The sequence below is a fragment of the Lithobates pipiens genome, unplaced genomic scaffold, assembly GCF_037356315.1.
Source record: "Lithobates pipiens isolate NorthernLeopardFrog02 unplaced genomic scaffold, aLitPip1_a1.2 Scaffold_8, whole genome shotgun sequence".
NCBI classification, from domain to species: Eukaryota; Metazoa; Chordata; class Amphibia; order Anura; family Ranidae; genus Lithobates; species Lithobates pipiens.
In genome coordinates this window covers 502,973,878-502,997,415 of record NW_027507903.1, presented here as the reverse complement: position 1 = coordinate 502,997,415, position 23,538 = coordinate 502,973,878, and the positions used below count along the sequence as shown (strand labels likewise).

The following is a 23,538-nucleotide window of genomic DNA, read 5'->3' as shown; positions in this document are numbered from 1 at the left end:
TGATCACCCCTGCGGTTTTTATTTTTTGCGCTATTAACAAAAATAGAGCGATAATTTTGAAAAAACGCATTATTTTTTACTTTTTGTAATAATAAATATCCCCCAAAAATATATAAAAAAACATATTTTTTTCCCTCAGTTTAGGCCGATGCGTATTCTTCTACATATTTTTGGTAAAAAAAATCGCAATAAGCGATTATTGATTGGTTTGCGCAAAAGTTATAGCGTTTACAAAATAGGGATAGTTTTATAGCATTTTTATTAATAATTTTTTTATTTTTTTTTTTACTAGTAATGGCGGCGATCTGCGATTTTTATTGTGACTGCGACATTGTGGGGGACCCATCGGACATTTTTGACACATTTTTGGGACCATTGTCATTTATACAGTAATCACTGCTATATAAATGCAGTGATTCCTGTGTAAATGACACTGGCAGTGAAAGGGTTAACCAGTGGGTGGCAGTGTAGGGGTTAAGTGTTCCTAGGGGTGTGTTACTAACTGTGGGGGGGTTGGGCTTTCATTTAGTGTACACTGATCTCTGCTCCAATCACATGGAGCAGAGATCAGCGTCACTAGTTGCTAGGCAGAATGGAAAAATTTTGTTTATACAGCATTTCCTCCATTCGGCCGCTCCGTGAGACGATCGCGGGGATGCCCGCGGCGATCGAGTCCGCAGGTCCCGCGACCGGACTCACGGGGGTCCCGACCAGCGCGGGAGCGCGCCGCCGGCGGCGCGCTCCCGATGGCACGGCGGCAACGAATATTGGACGTACATGTACGCCAATATGTCTGCCCGTGCCATTCTGTCGACGTACATCGTCATGCGCTGGTCGGGAAGTGGTTAACCAACAATGAATCTGGTTTTTGGTTTGACACTCCTTTCTGTACTTCTGTGGTTGGGGCTACTGTTGCGTGCCCATCGAAGAAAGCCATGCTGTGTGGGAGTTGCCTTGTCAGAGTTATTGAGCTAGTTTGAAATTTTCCTAGTCTGACTACACATGCAAACCTAAAATTTCCTAGCGCCTCTTGAGTATGTTCTGGAGTCTGGCCTGTGATTTGACCGTGAAAGAAGAAGCAGCAGATTGAGCTCACCCCTAGGTCACTTTGCACTCCTATTAGCATGGTGCTTGCATTGTAGCACAGGGGATTGGCTCCTTGTCCTGCTTCTCTTTCTGCCAGTCTAGGCTCTTCTGTACAGTGACTGCAGGACCAGGTCCTATTCGGGTAGTTACACTGCTTACATTTAAAAATACATTAGTGATAAATCAGTGAATACAGAGCTACGTTCATTTCTACACCTTTCTTGCATTTATCTTGTTGGATTTTACAGGTGCAAAACCATTCCAGCCATTTAAAAAATATATATATTTATTACACACGACTGACTTCCCTGCTTACCAAAGTATGTCACGAATTTGCAGGTTGAATTTCAAATCTAGCTGATGCTTTTTTATCTATAATTTGAGGCCACATGAAGGTACAGCAGGTGCCCGGGGCTCTTTTCATATGTGGTTAAGTATTCTTAGGAGTTTCCTTAAATGACAGCTGTGCTCTGGGCCTTTATGAATTTAAAACTGTACAGCATGGCATACCTAGAAAATTAAAACAACTTTGCCAGAGGTAATGGACATTTTCAGGAGTAGAATTTTGAAAATGAAGTTTTTATATAAAATGTTAGTTTTTATCTTTTGGTATTTAATAGGCCTGTGGCTCCAATACTTTCTAAGTTGCTGATCAGAGCTTATGCTTTGCATACTTGCCAACGACTCAAACATAAGATAGCCAGGCAGCTAGCCATTTTAGGAGGGAAGGTCGGTAATGTAAGTAAACTTTAAAGTGGTTGTAAAGCTTTTTATTTTTTTCTATAACAATCATGTTGTACTTGCCTGCTTTGTGCTCAGAACGGCCCCAAACTGCTGGAGTCCCCTGCAAGTGCTCTTCAATCCCCTCTTCTGTGTCCGCCCCCATAGCAAGCTGCTTTCTGTGGGGACAGATGTTCAGGCTCATTCCCAATCCAGGCTGTGTGCGCCAGTAGACACACACACAGCACAGCTTGGCCCCACTGCCTGCTCCTGCTACTGCCACTGTCTCCTGTGAGTAGAGGAACATAGACCAGCAGCACTGCTGAAGATGGGCACAGCGTTGGCTCAAGATGGTACCTGGGTAATTATATAGGGAGGTGAAGGGGCAATATTGCATATCAGACAGTACTGAACTTTGTGATAGAGGTCAGCAGGCTCTTTTAACACAAGAAGTTTCCCAAGACTAGCAGACAGCTAGTGTACCTATCCACAGGAAAAGTAGCATGGTAGAAGCTGTCAAAGAAAGGCCAATGAGTTTAAGGTTGTAGTCAAATTAATGAAATCACTCTTAAAGTGGAGGGCCACCCTAAAAAAAAAAAAAAAAAAAGCATTAATATTCTTCAAAAAATATTTGAAGAAAAAAATATTTTTTTACCTGTCCAGAAATCCCTGTTGCTAGGCAGTCTTCCTAATCTGCCTTCTTCCTACTCCTCGGTGATCTTCGGTCTTCTCTTCCTCCGCGCTGTCTTCTGGGTAATGAGGCGCGCTGTGTTCTGGGAACTGTGTGTTCCCTAACAGCGCATTCCCATTCACAAAGCGCCGTGCGACTCGCACATGCGCTGTAGGAAATGGGCAGTGAAGCCGCAAGGCTCCACTGCCTGTTTCCCTTAGTTTGAATGGCAGCGCTGGGACCCGAGAGCCGAGGGACATGTCAGTTCCACATGATCTTATTAAAAAGCTGTACATTTTAACACTTGCGTGGCTCAGTGAATATGCAGTTGGCTAAAGGATAGATAGAGTGTGATGGTAAATGGGGTTCATTCAGAAAATCGACCAGTCACTAGTGGTGCACCCCAAGGCTCTGTAATAGGTCTTCTTTTATTTAATCTATATGTAAGTGATATAACTAAAGGTTTGCTGGTTAAGGGTATGTCTTTTTGCTGATGACGCAAAGGTGTGTAATAGGGTTGATACTCCTGGCGATGTCTGTAACTTGGGCCATGATTAGGCATTGGTGGAAGATTGGTCAATGCAGTGGAAACTGCAGTTCAATATTTCTAAATGTAAAATAATGTACCTAGGGTAAAAGAATCCCTTCTTAAAACATAATGTTAGGGATACAGTGCTGGCCAGAACTATAGAGGAAAAATATTTGTGGAAGATTATTTCAGATGCAAAATGAGCAACCATTTCTAGGACGTATCACTTGAGGGGTCACCAGCAGGAGGAAGGAGGTCCTGATTCCCCTGTATAGATCTTCAGTTATGACTAGATGGATCTCCAGCAGGAGGAAGCGGGTTCTGATTCCTCAATATAGATCTTTAGTTATCACAAAAGGGATCACCAGGTGGAGGAAGGAGGTCCTGATTCCTCGATTTAGATATTTTTTTTTAATTTATTTAATTTTTATTAATATTTTCACCAATACAAAAAAAATAATTTACAAGACCGGGGTGGCGTAGCCTAATACATTCCAAGACATAAGACAAAATATGATTGAGTAATGGCATTGACATAGCATAATTCACACTTAAACCTAAATGTTAGATATATTGTTGACAAAGAAAGAAAAAGGGGGGGGAGGGGGCGTCGTCCCCACACCCAGACACTCCATCCAGGAGTAGTGTTATGGGGTGGGGGGCGAGGCCTCCCTCCCCCCGCCCAGCGCCAACCTACCCCCTCCTTCTCTATCCCCCTTTCTTACCCTGCTGCGATCAATTTGCTGTTTTATTGAAAATTTTCCATACGTAACTAACCATATTATACTGTATAGAGAAGGAAAAAGAAGATACCAATAACGTACCAGGCAGGTTAGTGCGCTGAAACTGTTATGTAGCGCCTACTCATCGATGCCACCCCTTGATGCACTTTCCCCCCCCTACCCCCCCAAACCTCCCTACCACCCACCCCACCTCGAGCGCGCAATGCCGGCAACAACCGTCCCAGTCACAGCCAGACAGCCACCTCCGTACGGGCCAGAAGAAAAAAAAAAAGAAAAAGAAAAAAGGAGGGGGCTCCGCATAAGGAGGAGGGGAGGAGAATCCTCCCTGCCATCCGCCGGGCGGGTACTAGGCCATCCATATATTGACCTCACTCCAGGGGGAATCCCATATCAGTCAGCCAAGGATGCCATAATATCTCGAATTTTCTTAAATTATTTAGCTTTATAAGCATTACTCTCTCGCACCATATTAGAGAGTTAATTGCGTTGACCCATTGTCCAGTATCCGGGGGGTTCCTAGCTTGCCAATTAATTGCTATCAGTCGCCTAGCTTGATATAGGCACTTCAGGACAGATGGCTTGATTGGCAGAGGAATATTAACCCCATCAAATATCCCCAGTAAACAGGCCCTGGCCTCAGGTTTCAGGGTGGTCTTAAAGGCTCTATTTATTTTAATGACTATTTCTAACCAATAACTATATAGCTTTGGGCATTTCCACACCATGTGGAGGAGATCCCCCGGTGCCCCACATCTAGGACATTCATCCCTAGGTTTCCTCCCCATTTTCCATAACTTCTGGGGGGTGTAATATGCCCGATATATGAGGAACAGATGGGACACGCGCTGCGATGGAGATATAGAGGCCAAATGCCCCTGTTCAAGCGTTTTAGCCCACTGTTCCCGAGATATCGGGCCGAGATCCCCTATCCAACCCTGTCTACTCTTGGCTGGGCCTTCACCTTTCAGGAAACTGCCTCTAAGCTTCATATATAGGCACGAAATCTGGCCTTTTGCGTGCCCATGATCTATAAGGGCCTGGAGCAGGGGTATTTCAGTTCGCTCGATAGTGAGTGACCCATATTGGGCCTGGATTGCATGTCTCAGTTGCAGATATTTGTAAAATGACCTATTAGGGACATTTAATTCCTGGCTGATAGTTTCAAAAGATTTCATTACGTTCCCCTCATAAAGATGTACTATTCTATTAATCCCCTGGCTATCCCATTCCGGAGCTTTGTCGACCTTATTTAGTTCAGACAGATGACGATTACACCATAGAGGAGTATAGGTAGTTATTCCCGCATATCCTAGCTTGCGCTTTGCTTGCTGCCATACCTTCCTCATTAGAGTATTAGTGGGGCAGCTATAAAAAAGGGCATTAGCCTCCAGGGCTTCGGGGACCAGTTTATGGGGTGCTCCCATCATCATCAACTTATGACCTATAGACCCCCCCTCTTGAAGTCCTGCCCCTGTTAAGTGCTGGAGTTGGGCGGCCAGGAAGTATGCACCCAAGTGTGGTATGGCCAACCCTCCCTCCGCGACGGGCAGCTGCAGCGTATGCAAGCCTATCCGAGCATGCCCCTTTTTCCAAATTAATTGCCGAATGAGCGAGTCCATGATTTGGAACCATTTCTGGTTGATCCAAATTGGAGAGTTGTATAGAATGTAAAGTATTTGGGGTTGCCAAATCATTTTTACTAGGCTGCAGCGGCCCGCCACCGAGAGAGGGAGGCCACACCAACTATTAAGTTTCGTCTTCATTTTCGTCAATAATGGTGCCAGATTCTCGTTGGCATATTGACTTACGTCCCCTGATATCCAGATGCCCAGGTACTTCAGCTTAGTCACCAACTCCAGGCCTGTTATCGTTGAGGGGGCCCCGTGTTCCCCATGCCGGAGCAGTGGTAAAAGAGCTGATTTGCCCCAATTGATCTCTAAGCCCGATTGTTGACCGAACTCGCCCATCAGATGGATCACTCTATTCAGGGTAGAATCCACATCGCCGATAAAAAATAGGAGGTCATCCGCGAACAAGGCAATTTTTTCCTCGGAACTACCCCGCCGAAAACCCTGTATGTCCGGGCAAGATCTTACCAGGGCCGCAAGGGGCTCCATGGCCAATACAAAGAGGAGGGGGGAGAGCGGGCACCCCTGCCTTGTACCTCTTTCCAGTTGGAATGATTCAGAGGTTTCAGTACCCAACTTGATTTTGGCCCTAGGTTTGTTATACATTAATTTTATCCACTGGGTAAATAAGGGGCCAAATCCAAACCTCTCTAGGACCCTCCACAGATAGCCCCATTCCAAGCTGTCGAAGGCCTTAGTGGCATCGAGTGCTAGGATGGCCCCCACCCCCTCATTATCTCTAGGTAATTGGACATTAAGGAAGACTCTTCTAATATTAGTGCTGGTCGCCCTACCCGGGATAAAACCCGACTGATCTGGGTGTATGAGTTTGTGAATGTATGTGTTTAACCGAATTGCTAGTACTTTGGCTAGTATTTTAATATCCGTACATAGCAGGGATATCGGCCGATATGATGAAACTTCCTGGGAGTCCTTTCCCTCCTTCAAGATTAGAGTAATATTAGCCTCACGCATCGAGTCGGGGAGTTCCCCTGTCTCCAATGCGTGATTCAATATCACGAGGAGTTCCGGCAATAGGACCTCCCCATAGCGTTTATAGATTTCTACTGGAAGGCCATCTGGCCCTGGGGATTTATCGTTAGGCATTGCGGCTACTGCATTCCTTAATTCTTCCAGCGTAAGTGGTAGCTCAAGGGATAATTTATCATCCGTTGATAAAGTTGGTATTGCTGTCCGAAGTAAAAAATCAGTCGCCGAATTACCTTGTCCCTGGATGACAGATTTATATAAAGTTCTATAGTAGTCATGGAATACCCTCATAATTGCGGAAGGGCTGGAGACAAGAACGCCTGTAGGAGACTTGATTACCTGGGCTACTGTTGGCGCACTGTTAGTTTGAACCAGGAGAGAAAGGGTTCTACCTACTCTCTCTCCTTCGCCAAAGTAATGCTGGCGCTGAAAAATCCGCCTGTTCTCTGCTTTTTTTAGGAGGGCTATTTTATAGACTTGTTGGCTGTCCAGCCATTCCCGCCGGCTTGCGGTCGATGGTGCTGCTATGTATGCTTGTTCTGCCTGGGCGACCTTATTTCTCATTGCTAAGTCCTGGTCTCGAGCTTTCCTCTTAATAGTTGCCACTTGTTGTATTAATGTGCCCCTAATGTAGGCTTTTAAGGAGTCCCAGACCGTACCCGGAGGGGCAGAGCCCCTATTTATTTGAAGAAATTCCCCTAAGTTATCCTGGTGGGAGCTTGGGGGACCCATTAATACCAGCCAGCCCGGGTTAATCCTCCACTCTCTTGGACCTGGTCTAATACCTAGAGACAGTATCATGGACAGGGGGGAGTGGTCAGACACCCCCCTTACTCCGTATTCTATCTCCTGGACCACCTCCGCGGCTGCTTTATTGCCCAGTACCATATCAATTCTTGATAGTGTGCAATAAGTGCTGGAGAAGCAAGAATACTGTCTTACTTGAGGGTGACGTGTTCGCCATAAGTCATTTAAACCTATTTCGGAGATGAAGCCCTGCAAGCGCCCCATTTTGGTCACCAATGGAGCAGGAAATCTATCCATATGCGGGTCCAGCGTTTCGTTGAAGTCGCCTACTACTATACATGGGACATCTGGTTTATCTAGACAGAACGTCGTCAATTTAACCATTACTTCCAGTTTAAAGGGAGGGGGTATATAGATATTGGCTAAGATGCATTGGCGCCCGGACAGGAGACCAAACAAAAAAACAAATCTTCCCTCTTTGTCGATAGAGGACTCTTTGCACAGAAAGTCCGTGCCTCTTTTAACAAGAACACTCACCCCTCTTGAATATGTTGTATGAAAAGAGTGGTAGTATGCCGAAAACCTCCGGTTCCTTAACAATGGGGCTGTACTGGGGGTTAGATGTGTCTCTTGAAGGAAAAGCAAGCCGGGACCTCCCCTTCCTGTTTCCAGAAAAACTGCTGCCCTCTTTTTTGGGTCTCCCAGCCCCCTCACATTCCATGATAAGATGTGTACACTACCCATATATGCTGTTAGTACTCAAACCGGACGGGACAGGGGGGAGGGAGAGGAGGGGGCCCGCCCTCCCACGACGGGCCCACTGTCCCTCCCCCCCCCCCCCAATTCCGTTGTATCGGCTATACGCGCTCGAGGTGTTCCCCTTAACCCTACTACCCACCCATTCTCCCCCCCTCCCATCCCCCCACCCCCCCCCAACTTCCTGAGCAACCCCTCCCCCCCCCCTCCTCCTCCCACCCACCCACCCATCAGGGTATCCCCTGGGGGACGCTATTGTGGCTCGACTTTCTATACTCCCCAGGACCCTGGACACCCGACTCCGTTCCCCCCGCTCTCCCAAATAACCCAGGGAGCCCTAGGCTCCCCGGAGTGTCTCACCTCGACCCCACTCAGTACCCCGCTACCAATGCAACCTAGGCTCAAGCTAGCAAAAAAAAAAAAAAAAGAAAAGAAAAGGAAATGGGAAAAAAAAAAAGGGGGGGGGGGGAAGGGGAAGCGGCAGGGCACGTTCGATGAAACATCCTCGATGCTTAACCATTAAGCGTTACTAATAGTGTTTACACTATATTGCAACATACCTGCCATCTCCCTTTCTCCCTTTCTCCCTTTCTCACCCCCCCATGCTAATCAGTGATCTTATAGAACATACCACATACTATCATGATAAAAATTCCCCCATACTGCTCAACAAAGTTATTTCAAGTGCAGATATTATATAGAATTAAACAGTGCGCTCTTGCATCCCAAAAAAACAGGGGGGGGGGTGTTCAATGACGTCCCCTCCAAGACTTATGTGAAGTATATAGTGATATTTGCATTGTATTGTGCGATTTATACCAACATTTATGCTAACACCCTTACTCACCCCTCCTAAGTATTCTACATCTCTAGAATTGTTGCTCGTGCAGGTTTTATACCAAAAGAAAAAAGAAAAAAAAAAAAAAAGGAGGAAGAGGAAAAAAAAAAAAAAAAAAAAAAAAAGGCTCCCAGGGAGCCAGCCCTGTTAGCCAGTCCTAGTGGTTGCAGAATGGCTAAAAATCACTTTTATGTTCCTCCAGCCACCTTTCCACTTCTCCTGAGGTGTCAAAGAAAGAAGTTGAGCCCAAAGCGGTTATTCGTAACCGGGCAGGATACAACAGTGCATAATTTAACTTATATTGACGGAGGGTTCGCTTGATGGGGATAAACTCAGCTCTCCGTTTCTGTAGGTCTGGCGAGAAGTCTGGGTAGAATGAGACCCTGGATCCTTTGTAAAAAACATCGTTCAGCTCCCTGGTCCTGCGTAGCAAAATGGTGCGATCATTATAATTCACGAGTCTCAATATCAGAGGCCTGGTGCGGCCTTCTGATAGATGCGGGCCTGCGGGGACTCTATGGGCCCTTTCAATAGCAAAGAGAGTGGTAAAGGGGGTGTTACCCATAAGTTCCCTGAACCAATTTGCCAGAAAATCTATGGGGTTAGACCCCTCGCTTCCCTCTGGGAGGCCAATCAGGCGAATATTATTCCTACGGTTGCTATTTTCCAGGGCATCTAGTTTTGCTGACTGTATGGCTGATTGTTTCAATAGCACATTTATTTTTTGCTGTAGTGGAGAAAAATCATCCTCGATCGTGCTTAATCTCCCTTCCAGGATCGTAGTTCTTGCTACTGTGTTGCTCAGTAGTTGGCCCATAGAGTGCAGTTCAGTTTTAATACTGGCTAGCTGGTTATCGAGGCCGCCTATAGACGCTTTGCATTCATTAACTGCCTTCAATATATCGCGCAGTGTGGGTTCATCACCCTCTAATGGAGGGGATTCCACCGGAGCTACTATATTGTGTGCTATCTTGCTTGCTGCTGTAACTGCATCATGCATCTTGCTGCCACTAGGGGATCGACCTGGATTAGATGCTAGTTGAGTGTTACTTCTCCTTTCCGTAGTACCCCCCTGTGTCTTTGTTTGCCCTGCTGGCTGAGGGGGCCCTTTTCTGGTAGGGGAAGTTGCATGGGCAAAGCGTTCCAGTTTTGCTACCGCAGTAGCCGATGCCTGATTTGCTTTCTCTTTAGCAGCCCGGGTTTTTTGGTTCCCCTCACCAATCATCCCATCCTCGTTGGCCCGCTTACTAAGCATGGTAGAAAAGCGGCCAATAATAGTGGTGTTGAGAAATTACGATAAAGTCGCCCCCCAAGAAACTTAGTTTTAGCAGCGTGATACAAGTCCATACGGTGGAGCAAAAGAAGTGGTGCGGTGGCCCCAAGCCAAGGGGGCAGCAAGGTAACCGTGCAGGCTGGGCATGGACTCAAGAGACTATTCCCCCAGCAGTTTGCCTGCCTCTAAGTGCTATATTGAATTTGCATAGATAGTTTAACAGGGTTCATCACGCTATAGAAACAGCAATACCAAAAAAAAAAAAAAAAGGGAAGGGGAGACAGCCGTTTCAGTAAGTCCCGGAGGCTCCAAGAGCTTGGGAGCCTATATCATCCAGCAAGCAGGCTTAGTGTGTAGTAAAACTAGGCAAATGTATTTGAATGTTCGTATGGGCATTCCCAGATACTGCACCCTCCTCCTTGCTTGCCTCTCACCCCACCGCTCGCTACCGCTTTACTGTTAGCCTAGGTAGATGCCATAGGCTTCTTCTTCGTGGATTGCTGCGGGCCGCCGCCTGGGTCTTCTTAATGCAGGCTACTGTCACTGCTCTCAGCGCGTCCCGGGTCAGCTGGAAGAGTTCCTTCGGGCTCCCGCAGGCTCCCTCGGCTCGGCTCGCTCCCGATGACACGCCTCTGATGACGCTGGAGCCACGCCGGCACGAGCTCCCGCGAGACCCACGCCAAGCACCGCCCGGCAGTGCACGACGAGCTCCGGAGCAAGGCGACCGGGGCCGCCACGTCACGCACAGAATCCAGGTAGGAACCCAGGCTAAACGCCACCTCCACCAGCGGGGAGATTCACTTGCATGGAGGGAGAGCAAGGGGAGGCTAGGAGCGGGCGTCCAGCGTTCACACTCTCTCACTCACTCACTCCCACATCCGACCACGCCCCCTCGATTTAGATATTTAGTTGGACCCCACTGATAATACGGAGTCCAGTTCTGGAGACCTCACTTAAAAAAAGATATTAATATGATAGAATGAGTCCAGAGGCAGAAAAAAAATAGTGAAAGATATCGGGAGGGACTTCAGAAACCTAATGTACAGCCTTAAGGAAATGGGGAGACAATGAAAACCTTTAATACAAGAAGGGGTAATTAAGTTTCAGGAGGAAAGTATTTTTAATACAAAGCTAAGATCAAGAACATGGGAATATGACTTCAAACTAACAGGAAGAAAGTATTATATTTTACATGAGAGAGTGTTTAATGCTTTGAGTACACTTCCAGCACAGGTAGTGAGTTAGTCAACAGTAATTGGATTGAATCATGCTCGTAATAAACATAGATCTATATTCAGACCAAAAAAAAAAAAATATATATATATATATATATATATATAAATGTGTGTGTGCGTGCGCGCGCACACACTCCGGTCCATATATATTTGGACACAGGCACAATTGTAATTCTTTTGGCTCTGTATGTCACCAGAATAATATTAAAACAAAACAATCCAAATTAATGCTCATGTAACTGGACAAATGAATATAATCATAAATGTTTATTTTTAATATTTTGAGAATACTTTACCGCCAATGACTGCCTTAAGTCTGGAACCCATGGACATTACCAGAGACTGGGGTTCCTCCTTTCTGGTGCTTTGCCAGGCTCTAACTGCAGCTGTCTTCATTTGTTCTTTGTTTGTGGGTCTTTCTGCCTTTTAGTTTTGCCTTCAGCAAGTGAAATGCATGCTTAATTGGGTTGAGATCAGGTAATTGACTCGGCCAATGCAGAATATTCCACTTTTTTTCCTTCAAAAGCTCCTTGGTTGCTTTTGCAGTGTGTTTTGGATCATTGTCCACCTGTACTGTCAAGCACTGTCCAATACATTTTTTTGCTGCATTCGGCTGAATCTGGGCTGACAGTATCCCTCTAAACACTGCAGAATTCATCCAGCTGCTTCTGTTTTTTGCAACGTCCTCAATAAACACCAATCACCGGGTGCCACTGGAAGCCATGCCATCACACTGCCTCCACCATGTTTTACAGATGAGGTTGTGTGCTTTGGATCAAGCCTTCTCTACGCTTTTTTTTTTTTTTTTTCTTTCTTCCCATCATTCTGATACAGATTAATCTTAGTTTCATCCGTCCAACGAATGCTTTTCCAAAACTGGTCTGACTTTTTTGGAAAAGTCTAATCTGGCTTTTCTATTTTTTCAGGCTTATGAATGGTTTGTACCTTGTGGTGAACCCTCTATATTTGCTCTCATGAAGTCTTCTTTTGATTGTGGACTTTGACAATGATACGCCCACCTCCTGGAGAGTGTCCTTCACTTGTCTGGATGTTGCAAATGTGTTTTTTTTTTCTTTACCATAGAGAGGATCTGCGATCATCCACCACTATTGTCTTCCGTGGACATCCATAAAAAAATGTTCCTGAGCACACCTGTGCATTCTTCTTTCCTCAGAATGTACCAAACTGTTGATTTGGCCACTCCTAATGTTGCTACTATCTCTCTGATGGATATGTTTCGTTATTGCGCTATCCTGTTTCACTCGTGGACAGATCATTTAAACACACAATGTAGGTTCACAGCAGTAGATTCCGACTGCAAATACACTTATGCTGGTCATATACAATATGAAAAATCGGGCGAACCCAATTTCGAAAAATGAACGTACGGCCGCGAGCGCAAACGATGGTGCCATCATGTAATAACCGATAAATCGTTCAGTGGGCATAAATAAATTTTTTATGTTTTACTTATACCTAGTGCAGGCAGGTCGGACCGGAAACATATTAACCTTTTCAATTTATCTTTCGGCAGGAAATTTCCAAACTTGTCCTTTTTTTTTTCGGCTCAAAAACGTCCAAACGATTATCGATTTTGTGCCCATTAACTGGCCGAAAAAAAACGAACGAATGCTCTAATGACTGAATTTTGGCCGATTTCCGTATAGTGTATGGCCAGCATTAGCATCAACTCCAGACCTTTTACCTGCTTGATTGACGAAGAAATAACAAAGGAGTAGCCCACACCTGGTCATGAAACCACTTTTGATTCAAGTGTCCAGTTACTTTTGGTTCCTTGCTAAAGGGGGGGGGGGGGGGGGTGGCTTTTCTTAAGAGCTGTAATTCCCAAACCCCTCCTCTGATTTGGATGTACATACCCTCAAATTAAACCTGAGGATGTGCACTTTCAGCCCATATCTAGTATATAACTATAGCTTGAATTGGGGAAAAAAAAAATTGTGCTTGTGTCCAAATATATATGGACGTGTATATGTGTGTGTGTGTGTGTGTGTGTGTATGTATATATATATATATGTATATATATATATATATATATATATATATATATATACACATACGCACATTGGGGAAAAAATGGGGCAGGGGCAGAATTGATCGATCATGTATTCTTTTTCTGCCTCATTCTTCTATGTTTTTGTGTGTGCTTTTTTTGTGACAAGGTGATTTGTAATGTATTTTTTTATTCTGCTCTGAGTAGGGGAAAGGTTATCTTCTGAACTCCTTTTCTGATTACCTGTTACACTCTGCTTCCTTTTACAGATAACATCATATTTCTGAGTGATACGCGAGAGAAGCCATGATGTACCTTTGGCCCTCTGTCCTCCCTTGTATGTTGAGCTCTGGTCTTGGCAATGTGTATTTTAATTTAACGTTATCTTTGTACTTTCTTCAGGAGAATAAAATCTTATTTGCTAAGAAATGCTGTGTCTGTGTTAGGGTTTGTACAGTGAGACATGTCTACATTTATATCGGGGAGATATATAAACGGGCTCTTACTCACTGGACAGTACCATAGCTGCACCACCTTCTACTTGTCAGGGACTCTGGGGGTCAGGACAGGGTTTTATTATTTATACAATGTAACATGTTATACACTGCTTTGTAAAATATTGTGAATGGCACTGGTGACAGGGACATTAGTTACTTCAGAAGCATCTACCCATTGGGAGGAAATGAGTGATACAGGACCAAAAAGACACAGAGAAGATGGCAGCACCAGCATAACCTGATGAGGGACATCTTTGATCAGTCGTTGCTGGAGGATGGTGGATACAATTCTATTTTAAATTAGAACTCTGGGAAGGCTAGGGACACGCAAATATTAAAAAAAATTTCAAACCGTAAATAAGCTTTAATCCTTTTGCTTCTGCTCCCTGGGTGCATTCAGGGTTGTACACTCGCAAGGATGTCAGATTAGGAGCAGTGGCTGTGTCCATGCAGCTGCTGCCTTCAAATTGACAGCAATGGGACTGCCTGAACAGGGATGCATGGAACACCTGTCCCTATGTGGGTAAACAGGGCCCTACATGAGGCTATGCTGGTTAAAGTGTTGCTCTAGGATAGTGATGGCGAACCTTGGCACCCCAGATGTTTTGGAACTACATTTCCCATGATGATCTCTGCAGTGTAGTGGCACATCATGGGAAATGTAGTTCAAAAACAACTGAGGTGCCAAAGTTCGCCATCACTGCCCTAGGACAATTATAGGTACTGTAATTGTTTTTTGTTTTTCATTTTGAGGTTTTACATATTTAGTATCGAATTACTCAACACAACCTCATTTATATTTTACTAAAGCATGAAGTGATATATTGTGTTTGCGCACGCTAATATTATTTAGGTATATCTTTTCTGAGAATGTTGATGCGATAAGCAATAGCACAATTATCATGTGACATATAAAAAAATAAAAATAAAAAAAAAACCTCTGAGGGGTCTCTTTTTTGACAATATACAATAGGTGTTCTTCAGCTGGAAACAAAAAAATTAAGTCAGCAGCTACAAATAGTGTAGCTGCTGACTTTTAGTAATGGGACACTTACCTGTCCAGGTTTCCATTATGGTCCTCACCTGAGCCAGGTTTTCACTGGTCTTCAGGTCCAGACGTGGGCATATTTGGTTTGGGAAGCTGGCTGTGACTGCTTGCAGCTTCACAGCCAGCTTCCCACTGCACATGTGCAAGCCACGCTGCACTTTGTGAATGGTCCTGCAGCTTTCTGGGACCGGTGGTGTGTCCCAAATGCCTGCGGGGGGAAGGAGGAGAGCGCCAAACTTCTGCTCGGATTTGTATATTGTGCATTTACTTACATTGGTACAAGGCTAAATCGATTTATCCTTGTACCTATGTACAGTGGATCCGAAAAGTATTCATAATGCTTCACGTCTTCCACAGTTTGTATTTTTATAGCCTTATTTCAAGAAGGATTAAATTCATTAAGTTCTACAAACAATACATCATAACGTGAAAGAAGTATTTTTTTTTTTTTTTTAATCTTTGCAAATTTATTAAAGTGTAACTCCACTTTTGTTGAGAAAAAAACATTCCGATCCAGTTCAACCTGAGTGAGGTGTCCATAATTGTCCTAGTCAGAGCCCAGACTTGAACATCTCTGGAGAGATCAGAAAATGGCTGTGCACCAATGCTCCCCATCCAACCTGATGGAGCTTGAGTGGTCCTGCAAAGAAGAATAGGAGAAATTGCCCAAAAATAGGCGTGCCAAGCTTGTAACATCATACTCAAAAAGACTTGAGGCTGTAATTGGTGCCAAAGCTGCTTCAACAAATTATTGAGCAAAGACTGTAATACTTATGTACATGGGATATTTTTTGTTTTTTTATTTATAATAAATTTGCAAAGATTTCAAATAAACGTCTTTCACGTTGTCATTATGGGGTATTGTTTGTAGAATTTTGAGAAAAATAATGAATTTAATAAATTTTGGAATAAGGCTGTAACATAACAAAATGTGGAAAAAGTGAAGTGCTGTGAATACTTTCCAGATGCACTGTAAGTAGCTGCACAAATACTTATGACAATAAATCTGCGGGTTGTAGTATAGAATGCTTGCTTATCTCTTACATGGCTTATTGCACATAATGGAGTGGAGGTACAAACAGTGAATCCCTGCTGATGTACCCTCGAGTTCCTGAAGTGCCAATAAACAACCTGTTGCTGTGATATGCCATATGGTTCCAAGCAATGGCTGCTGCTCATTAGGGGAGCATTGGCACCGACCCCCCCCAATCCATGCACCTGGCCCCTAACCTACATGCAGGGTGCTGGACGCATGGATTCCAATTGTTGTTTTTTTTGTTTTGTTTTTAAGCACATGATTAGGAGGCTCTAATTGGCTTCAAAAAGGATGGGCTTGGGGTGCAGAGCACTGTGCCTTTAGCCCACCCTGTTGTGTGACATTAGCGAATTAATCTTTGCTAATGTCTTCCTGTTTCTCCTTCCGGGCCAATCAGGAAGCGGGCCCCCAATGGCCTGGAGTCCAAACACCTGATTGGCCAGGAGGAGAAGCGACGTCTGAGACACGGAGGATACTGAGGGGGGAAGCCGCAGATGTGACATGCATGGGGTAAGTGAAGGGCTGAAGGGGAGACCTGGTGGGCCAGAGGGCAAGCCAGGGATGGGTGGGGGGTCTGGGTATGGTGAGCGGTGGCGAGCTTGAGCATGGGGGGGAGGGTTAGTGTGGGGTGGCGTGCTGGAGCAACGGGGGGAAGGCTGTGGTCAGGTCTGTCTGCCACCCACCCCGACCGATGGAGCACCAGCCACCACTGCTTCCAAGGCTGTGGATGGATGATTACTGATGGCATGCTATTATAAGACCACCTATCCTATGGGGTCTTATCGCTTGGTAAGAGGTTGCAGTTTACGGTGGTGTTGAATTCACAACGCTGCTTATTATCATTCACAAGTGGAAACATATGACAAGGTTTGCAATTGTGGTGGAACCCTCCTACACATAACTAGTTGTTTAATTTGGACATTTGCATGTAGGTGGTGGATTCTCATCTTGGATCTATGTTTATTGATGTATTCATTGGTATTTTTGTGTCACTTTGGAATAGCGGTGTCACCCTCAGAATTTTCTTTTTTTTTTTCAATTGTAATTGGATTTATGATGTCGGTACACATCACATTTATTTTTATAATGTTATGATCCTTTGTATTGGGTTACGTATAACTAAGACACATTTAGATTAGTAATACAGTGAAGTGAGTGTTGTCATCCTAGAACAAGAAGTGTTATTCTTGGGGTCACCAGGTTTGAAAATAAAGGGAAAAGAGCCTGCAAAAGAAAATATATGGTAAACTGCAATAAATTACAGTTTTGTTTGTGGGTTTAGACTCTGCAAATACGGCACCATTTTGTTAATTAAAATATTTGTCGATACAAAGCCTTTTTTCTTAGTTTTAAATAGAGTTGGGGGAGGTTTACAACCCCTGCTCGGTTTATACCGCTATGTGCGGGGCTCCATTCCTCTCGCCCACTTCCTGTCCAGGATATAACATTTCTCTAGAGAGTGAGCGCAACTCTCCAACAGCAAAGAGGACAGAAATAACTACTTTTTTTTCTGGAGAAGAACTAGAACCCCGGTCAGATTTTTTTTCCATCTGTGTTCCCATTGCAGATTTTCCCTTACTTCCTGTCTGGTGAACCATTTTCAGCAGGACAAGAAGTGAAGGCATATCTTTCTAATAGAGCCTCAGAAGTAATAAACCAGAGCTAGAAGAGTAAAAAAGCTCTACACAGGCACCTGATAAACCCCCAGTGGACATAGACATACACAGAAAACATTTTGTATTTTCCTAAAGAATAATGGGGTTCTGTGACCTTTCTTGACCAAGATATTGCAGAGTGATGTTCATTAAATTCCGCACGCAGCTGTAACATTTGTTATGTGTTGAGAGTTCCTCTATGCTGCGGGTATCCAGTCTGTCTATTAAACATTTTTGTGTCGAGGTTCTGCAGAAATTCAAATAAGGGTGTTTAATAAACCATAATTGTCTGGGTGCGGAGAGACAGGATGTTTGTGCAGCATGTTTGCTGGAAATGAATTACGGTCACAGCGGTTAAAATGTCAGTGGCTCGGGTTTATGGTACAGCGCTCGGGCTGCAGTACAGACCTGAATAATGGACTTTCTGATCTTTTTTTAAAATTGCAATTAAGCTGAAAATTCATCTGGTCATATCTTGCCTTCATTGGTTCATCAACATGCTAATGTAATTTTTAATTAAAACCTTTCTGTTTTCGTTATAGACCTTTATTTTAGACCCCATGATGTCTGTATGCTTCTCTATGCAATGTAAGCAGAATATGACTGGTGGGAGGGACAGATGGCTTCCTGAGCTAGCAGACCACCCTAGATAATGCCCACATGTTATCCTGAGCCTTGATGAAAAGCCTTCTGTGTGCAGTAGCCCCCCTAATACTTACCTGAGCCACATCTCTGTCCAGCAATGTCCACGAGTGTCTCGGGCATCTGAGACTCTCCCTCCTGATTGTCTGAGACACAATAGCAGCACCATTTGTTCCTGCTGCTGTCAATCAAAGTCAGTAAGCCAATCAGGAGATAGATGGGGTGAGGCCAGATCAAGGCTCTGTGTTTGAATAGACATATGGAGCTGTGACTCGGCTCGGGTGCCCCCATAGCAAGCTGCTTGCTGTGGGGGCACTCAACAGGAGGCAGGGGCCAGGAGCACAGAAAAGGGACCTGAGAAGAGAAGGATCTGGGCTGCCCTGTGAAAAACCATTGCACATTCCATAAAAATAACAATCACTTTAAAATACCTGAAATCCAATGGATAAAAAGGGATGAGTCAGGGAATGTTAAGCTGGGTTAGATGATGCTGGTCCTCCAGCCAGGAAATGAGATGGGCTCTATCTGACTTGCTGCAGCTTGTGAGAAGCTCACAGTGTTCACTGAATCAGAGTGACCGTTTTCAGTACAGAGGAAAAGCCTGTACAGCTATGCTATATTGAAGGGAAGGGTGGAGTTCAGGTTTAAAAAACAGATGAAAAGTGAGAGCAAAATACAGCTGGAAGTGGAGTTGCATTTTGATCTTCGCAGGCCTGGACTAGATAAACTGGAAAAGGTCCCTTGAAATTCTCTATATCGTGGGCACAGTCATCGCTAGACCTGAGTCCTGGGCCAGGGACACTGCTGACGGAAGCAAAAGCTCAACTGCAGGGAGTCCACATGCAATAGTGTTGACTAACAAATTATGTTCATCTTGTGTGTGAGTATGATTTTTCTTTTTCTTTTTTGAAACAGAAATGTTCTTTTATCTGGCAGTTTATTTGCTCCACCCTGCAATTCTTTGAAGCACCATTTTCAGCTTGTACTCTAATGCCCTGTACACGCAATTTGAAAATCGAACGACTGATCGAAATGGAGAGGTTACTTAAGTGACGAACATTCTCATACGACGGAATAAAAAAACAGAAGTGATGTCACATGTTGTAGTGTATTTCTATAGTATTTTCGGATGACAACTGTACTGATTAAATGAAAATCGTACGTGCTGGTATTGTACGAGAAAAAATGTTTGTGTTTGTCCGATCTAATATCGGATGAACTGTCGTGATCGACTCTCAAACTCTGTACTAACATTCTGATTATCGTACCATCGCTTCAAAAGCGGTATTTTTCATCTGATTTTTAGATCGTGTGTACGGGCTATGTGGCTGGAGCAGTGCACATAACATCGTGGCAATGTGCACTGACCATGCATGTGAAGATCCATGCAGTTGTCTGCCTGTCGTTGATTTGAACAAGCTGTCTGTGCCTGTATGGACAACCTGTGCCTCCTGGACCTGCAAACAGGGCCCCTGTACATAGGTGTACTGATCAGTAATCTGTGTGAATGGGGCCTACATATCCCATTATACCCTGCTCTCATGTTGTGCAATGCATGTGCATGCTGCCGTCCGTCAGTTATGCTGTGGATGGCGCTATCAGCTAAGCAGCTTGCTGATAGGTATTGGAGGTCGTTTCATTTATGCATTGGCACATACTCTCACAGTGTACTTCAAGAATGTTTTGAGGAGGGTGGCTATGCTAGCCCTATAGGGAGTCCTTGTAGGGCTAGTGTAGCCACCAGTATAAATAAGTGTTGTAGGGACACACTTTATGTAGAATAATTTATATAGAAACACACACACACACACACACACACACACACACACACACTATTTGTACACAGAGAAGGTAATTTCAGTCATATATATTTTTTGTAAATGTACAGGTTTAGTTACACATTAGTCAAATATCTAATTGAGGTTTAGATAAGTAAAAAAAATAAAAATAAATGACAACATTAAACAACTATTTCTACCTCTTTATCAAACTATGATTCTCTAAATCACTCTCCATTTATGAAAGTCAGCCGGTTTGGCATGGATGATGATTGATGAGAAATGTTATGTTGTTCTGGATGACTCATTACCCATAAATAAAACATGCAGACACTGTGGATTAAGTAATCACTGATTACTTTGATCATTTATTGCCATAATTAAAGCAGATTTTTCACTAAATTTGCAATTTGGCATGAATACATTTGTGACATATCACAATATACAGCAACAATATAATTTTTCAAAAACGTTCACCTTTTTATTGTTAAAAAGCCCTAAACTCCAATCCAATGGTATTACCTAGTCTGAGATAATGTCATCAGTTTGCTGAGGTCAAACCTTAACTCTTTCAATTTGTATGCAATTGGGCAGACCCTTGCACTATATAGTTGAAGGTATGGCCAGCTTAAAGGGGCATTCCAGCCAATACATTTTTTGGGTAGCTGCTGACTTTTAATAAGGACACTTGCCTGTCCAGCGATCCCACAATGTCGGCTGCCCCGAGGCCAATCCGTCCATCGGATTGGCTGCCAGTGCCTCCATCTTAACGAAGGGAAACCGGCAGTGGAGCCTTGCGGCTTCACTGCCCGTTTCCTACTGCGCATGCGTGAGTCACGTGGCACTTTGTGAATGGCCGCTTTGTTTTCTAGGACACATACATATCCCAGAAGGCAACGGGGCTGCTCAATGAAGAGGAGGAAGAGCTGCGGAATAGGAAGAGGCAGATTAGGAAGACTGCCTAGCAACAGTGGTTTCAGGTAAGTGAAATTATTTTTTTTTTTTTTTTTTTTTTTTTTAAGATTATTAATGCTTTTTTTTTTTTTTTTAATCGGTGGTCCTCCACTTTAACTTCGCAGCAAGTCACAAGTTGAGAGGCTGCAGATCTGAGCTGACATCTCAGTCCAGGAAGTAGATGGTGATCCCTAAATGATGCCCGAACAAAGATAGTAACATCCTTCTGGGGAGAAAAGGGAGATGAAGGCATTGCCAGGGAGAGTACTGTGATCCTTGTGACCGGTAATACATATCTTACACTTGCACACTGCAGTGTATTTCATGAACTTAAACCGCTTTGGGTAAAGCCCTACAGTACACCTAAATAGTGACTATGGTGGCAGAGGTCAGTACTGGAACACCATGCTGCTATCACAGGACTATTGACACTGACATGTGAGGATTTCCTGGTTTCAGATTGGGACTAGACTGCTGAATAATCGACTGAAGTCATGTTGTCCAGTACTTGACAGGTTTACAGTTCCCTCCAGGGAAGCTTCTGAAGAATTTATAAAAGGCAAAAACAAACCAAACCCCTTCTACACCTTTAAACTTCATACACACAGAGCTTTCTCTGAGCATCAGAACTGCTGGCAGGAAAACATGGCTGAAAAAACGTGTTTATGTGCACTTAAGTGCGTCTGCATTTACTAGTGATTTTTGGAAAATAACCGCCTTCACACTCCGAAATACCCACAATGCATAAAAATAGTTCATTATTAATTTTGCGAGTCTTTTTTTGAGAATAAAGAAAGCACTGTGTTAAGCGGGGAACTGTCTTTCCTGGCTGCATTCAAAATTAATCCAGTGATGAACAAGAAGATTGAGGAAATACTCCTGACGATGTTGCAGATGATCAGAAGACAGAGAGAATTGCATGAGAGGACCAAAGTTTGCCGTTACTGGACTCGTCCGTTGATGTCTCGGCACACATCTTTGGGATACTTTGCTAACTTTTATATTCAGCTATGCAATTATCCCAACAAGTTCTTCAACTTTCCAAAGATGTCTGTAGGCACCTTAGACGATCTTCTGAAGTCGTGCCTGGATGAGAATGAGCGTGTCACCTGAGAAACACCTGCTGATAACACTTGTTTTTTTACTTTGTTTAATCTCTCTTAATGAGTTTATAGGTATAAGAAGACACAGTAACAAATTGTAAGTCAACAAAATACAAACATATCAAAGGAACACCGATAAATCCAAGCCCACAAATACACTATATTACCAAAAGCATTGCTACGCCTGCCTTTACACGCACATGAACTTTAATGGTGTCTTAGTCTTAGTCCCCAGGGTTCAATATTAAGTTGGCCCACCCTTTGCAGCTATAACAGCTTCAACTCTTCTGGGAAGGCTGTCCATAAGGTTTAGGAGTGTGTCTATGGGAATGTTTGACCATTCTTCCAGAAGCACATTTGTGAGGTCAGGCACTGATGGGGATGAGAAGGCCTGGCTCACAGTCTCCTCTCTAATTCATCCCAAAGGTGTTCTATTGGGTTGGGGTAAGGGCTCTGTGCAGGCAGTCAAGTTCCTCCACTCCAAACTCGCTCATCCATGTCTTTATGGACCTTGCTTTGTGCATTGGTGCACAGTCATGTTGGAACAGGAAGGGACCATCCCCAAACTGTTTCCCCCCCTCCACCAAATGATTTGGACCAGTGCACAAAGCAAGGTCCATAAAGACATGGATGAGTGAGTTCGGAGTGGAGGAACTTGACTGGCCTGCACAGAGCCCTTACTTCAACCCGATAGAACACCTTTGGGATAAATTAGAGAGGAGACTGTGAGCCAGGCCTTCCCATCCCCATCAGTGCCTGACCTCACAAATGAGCTTCTGGAAGAATGGTCAAACATTCCGATAGACACAATCCTAAATCTTATGGGCAGCCATCCCAGAAGACTTGAAGCTGTAATAGCTGCAAAGGGTGGACCAACTCTGCGAACAAGGCCTTCTCGTCCACATCAATGCCTGACCTCACAAATGCACTTGTGGAAGAATGGTTAAACATTCTCATAGACACACTCCTAAACCTTATGGGAATTGTTTTTGCATAACATTTTAAATGCTTTTTTTTTTTTAGCCCTTTTTTTATATTTGTTTTCCTTTTTCTTTTTTCTATATGGTAAATTTTTTTTATATGGTCCGTTTTGTTGATGATAATTTTTTATCCTGCACCATTCTGATGGGTGTGAGCACTGTGACAAACTTGACCAGGGAAACCTGCTTGGTGCTGTGGGAGGATTTACATATTGTTATGGGAAGAAGTAGATGATCAATTTTGGGAAAAGACTGAATTACATAGGCCCCCTGGACAGAAAACACGTTCAAGTCCGGTTCCTGCTATCTCATTTATAAGAAATACTTTTCTATAGTACTCTTGTGATTGGTGGATGCTCACATGTGCTTTATAAGTGTTGACATGGGAGCCTACGGGACTGAGGGGGATGCCAGAATCTTTCCTACAGGAGGGGGTGGAGACAAGACCAGTCACCCTACACAAGGAGAGAGAGCTGCAGTGACCGGTCTTTACTACAGGAAGCTCTCTCTTGCACAGAGGTAAAGTTTCACACTGGATTACTGCACAGATCTGGAAGAAATGCACAAATCGCACCAAGATTCAAGTAAGAATATACATGACTAATGTATTTAGACATTA

At 44.0% G+C, this 23,538-nt stretch overlaps 1 protein-coding gene across 2 annotated transcripts in view; it reads left to right on the top strand.

The window, feature by feature from the left end:
- SSBP1 (single stranded DNA binding protein 1) overlaps positions 1–13,655 on the top strand; it is a 47,228-nt gene extending 33,573 nt beyond the window's left edge. For both annotated transcript variants that reach the window (XM_077469248.1, XM_077469249.1), the window contains exon 7: positions 13,496–13,655. In XM_077469248.1, coding sequence (XP_077325374.1) covers positions 13,496–13,536 — 41 coding nt within the window. In that variant the 3' untranslated portion in view covers positions 13,537–13,655. The remainder of the gene's footprint in view (positions 1–13,495) is intronic.
- Positions 13,656–23,538: the final 9,883 nt, after the last annotated feature.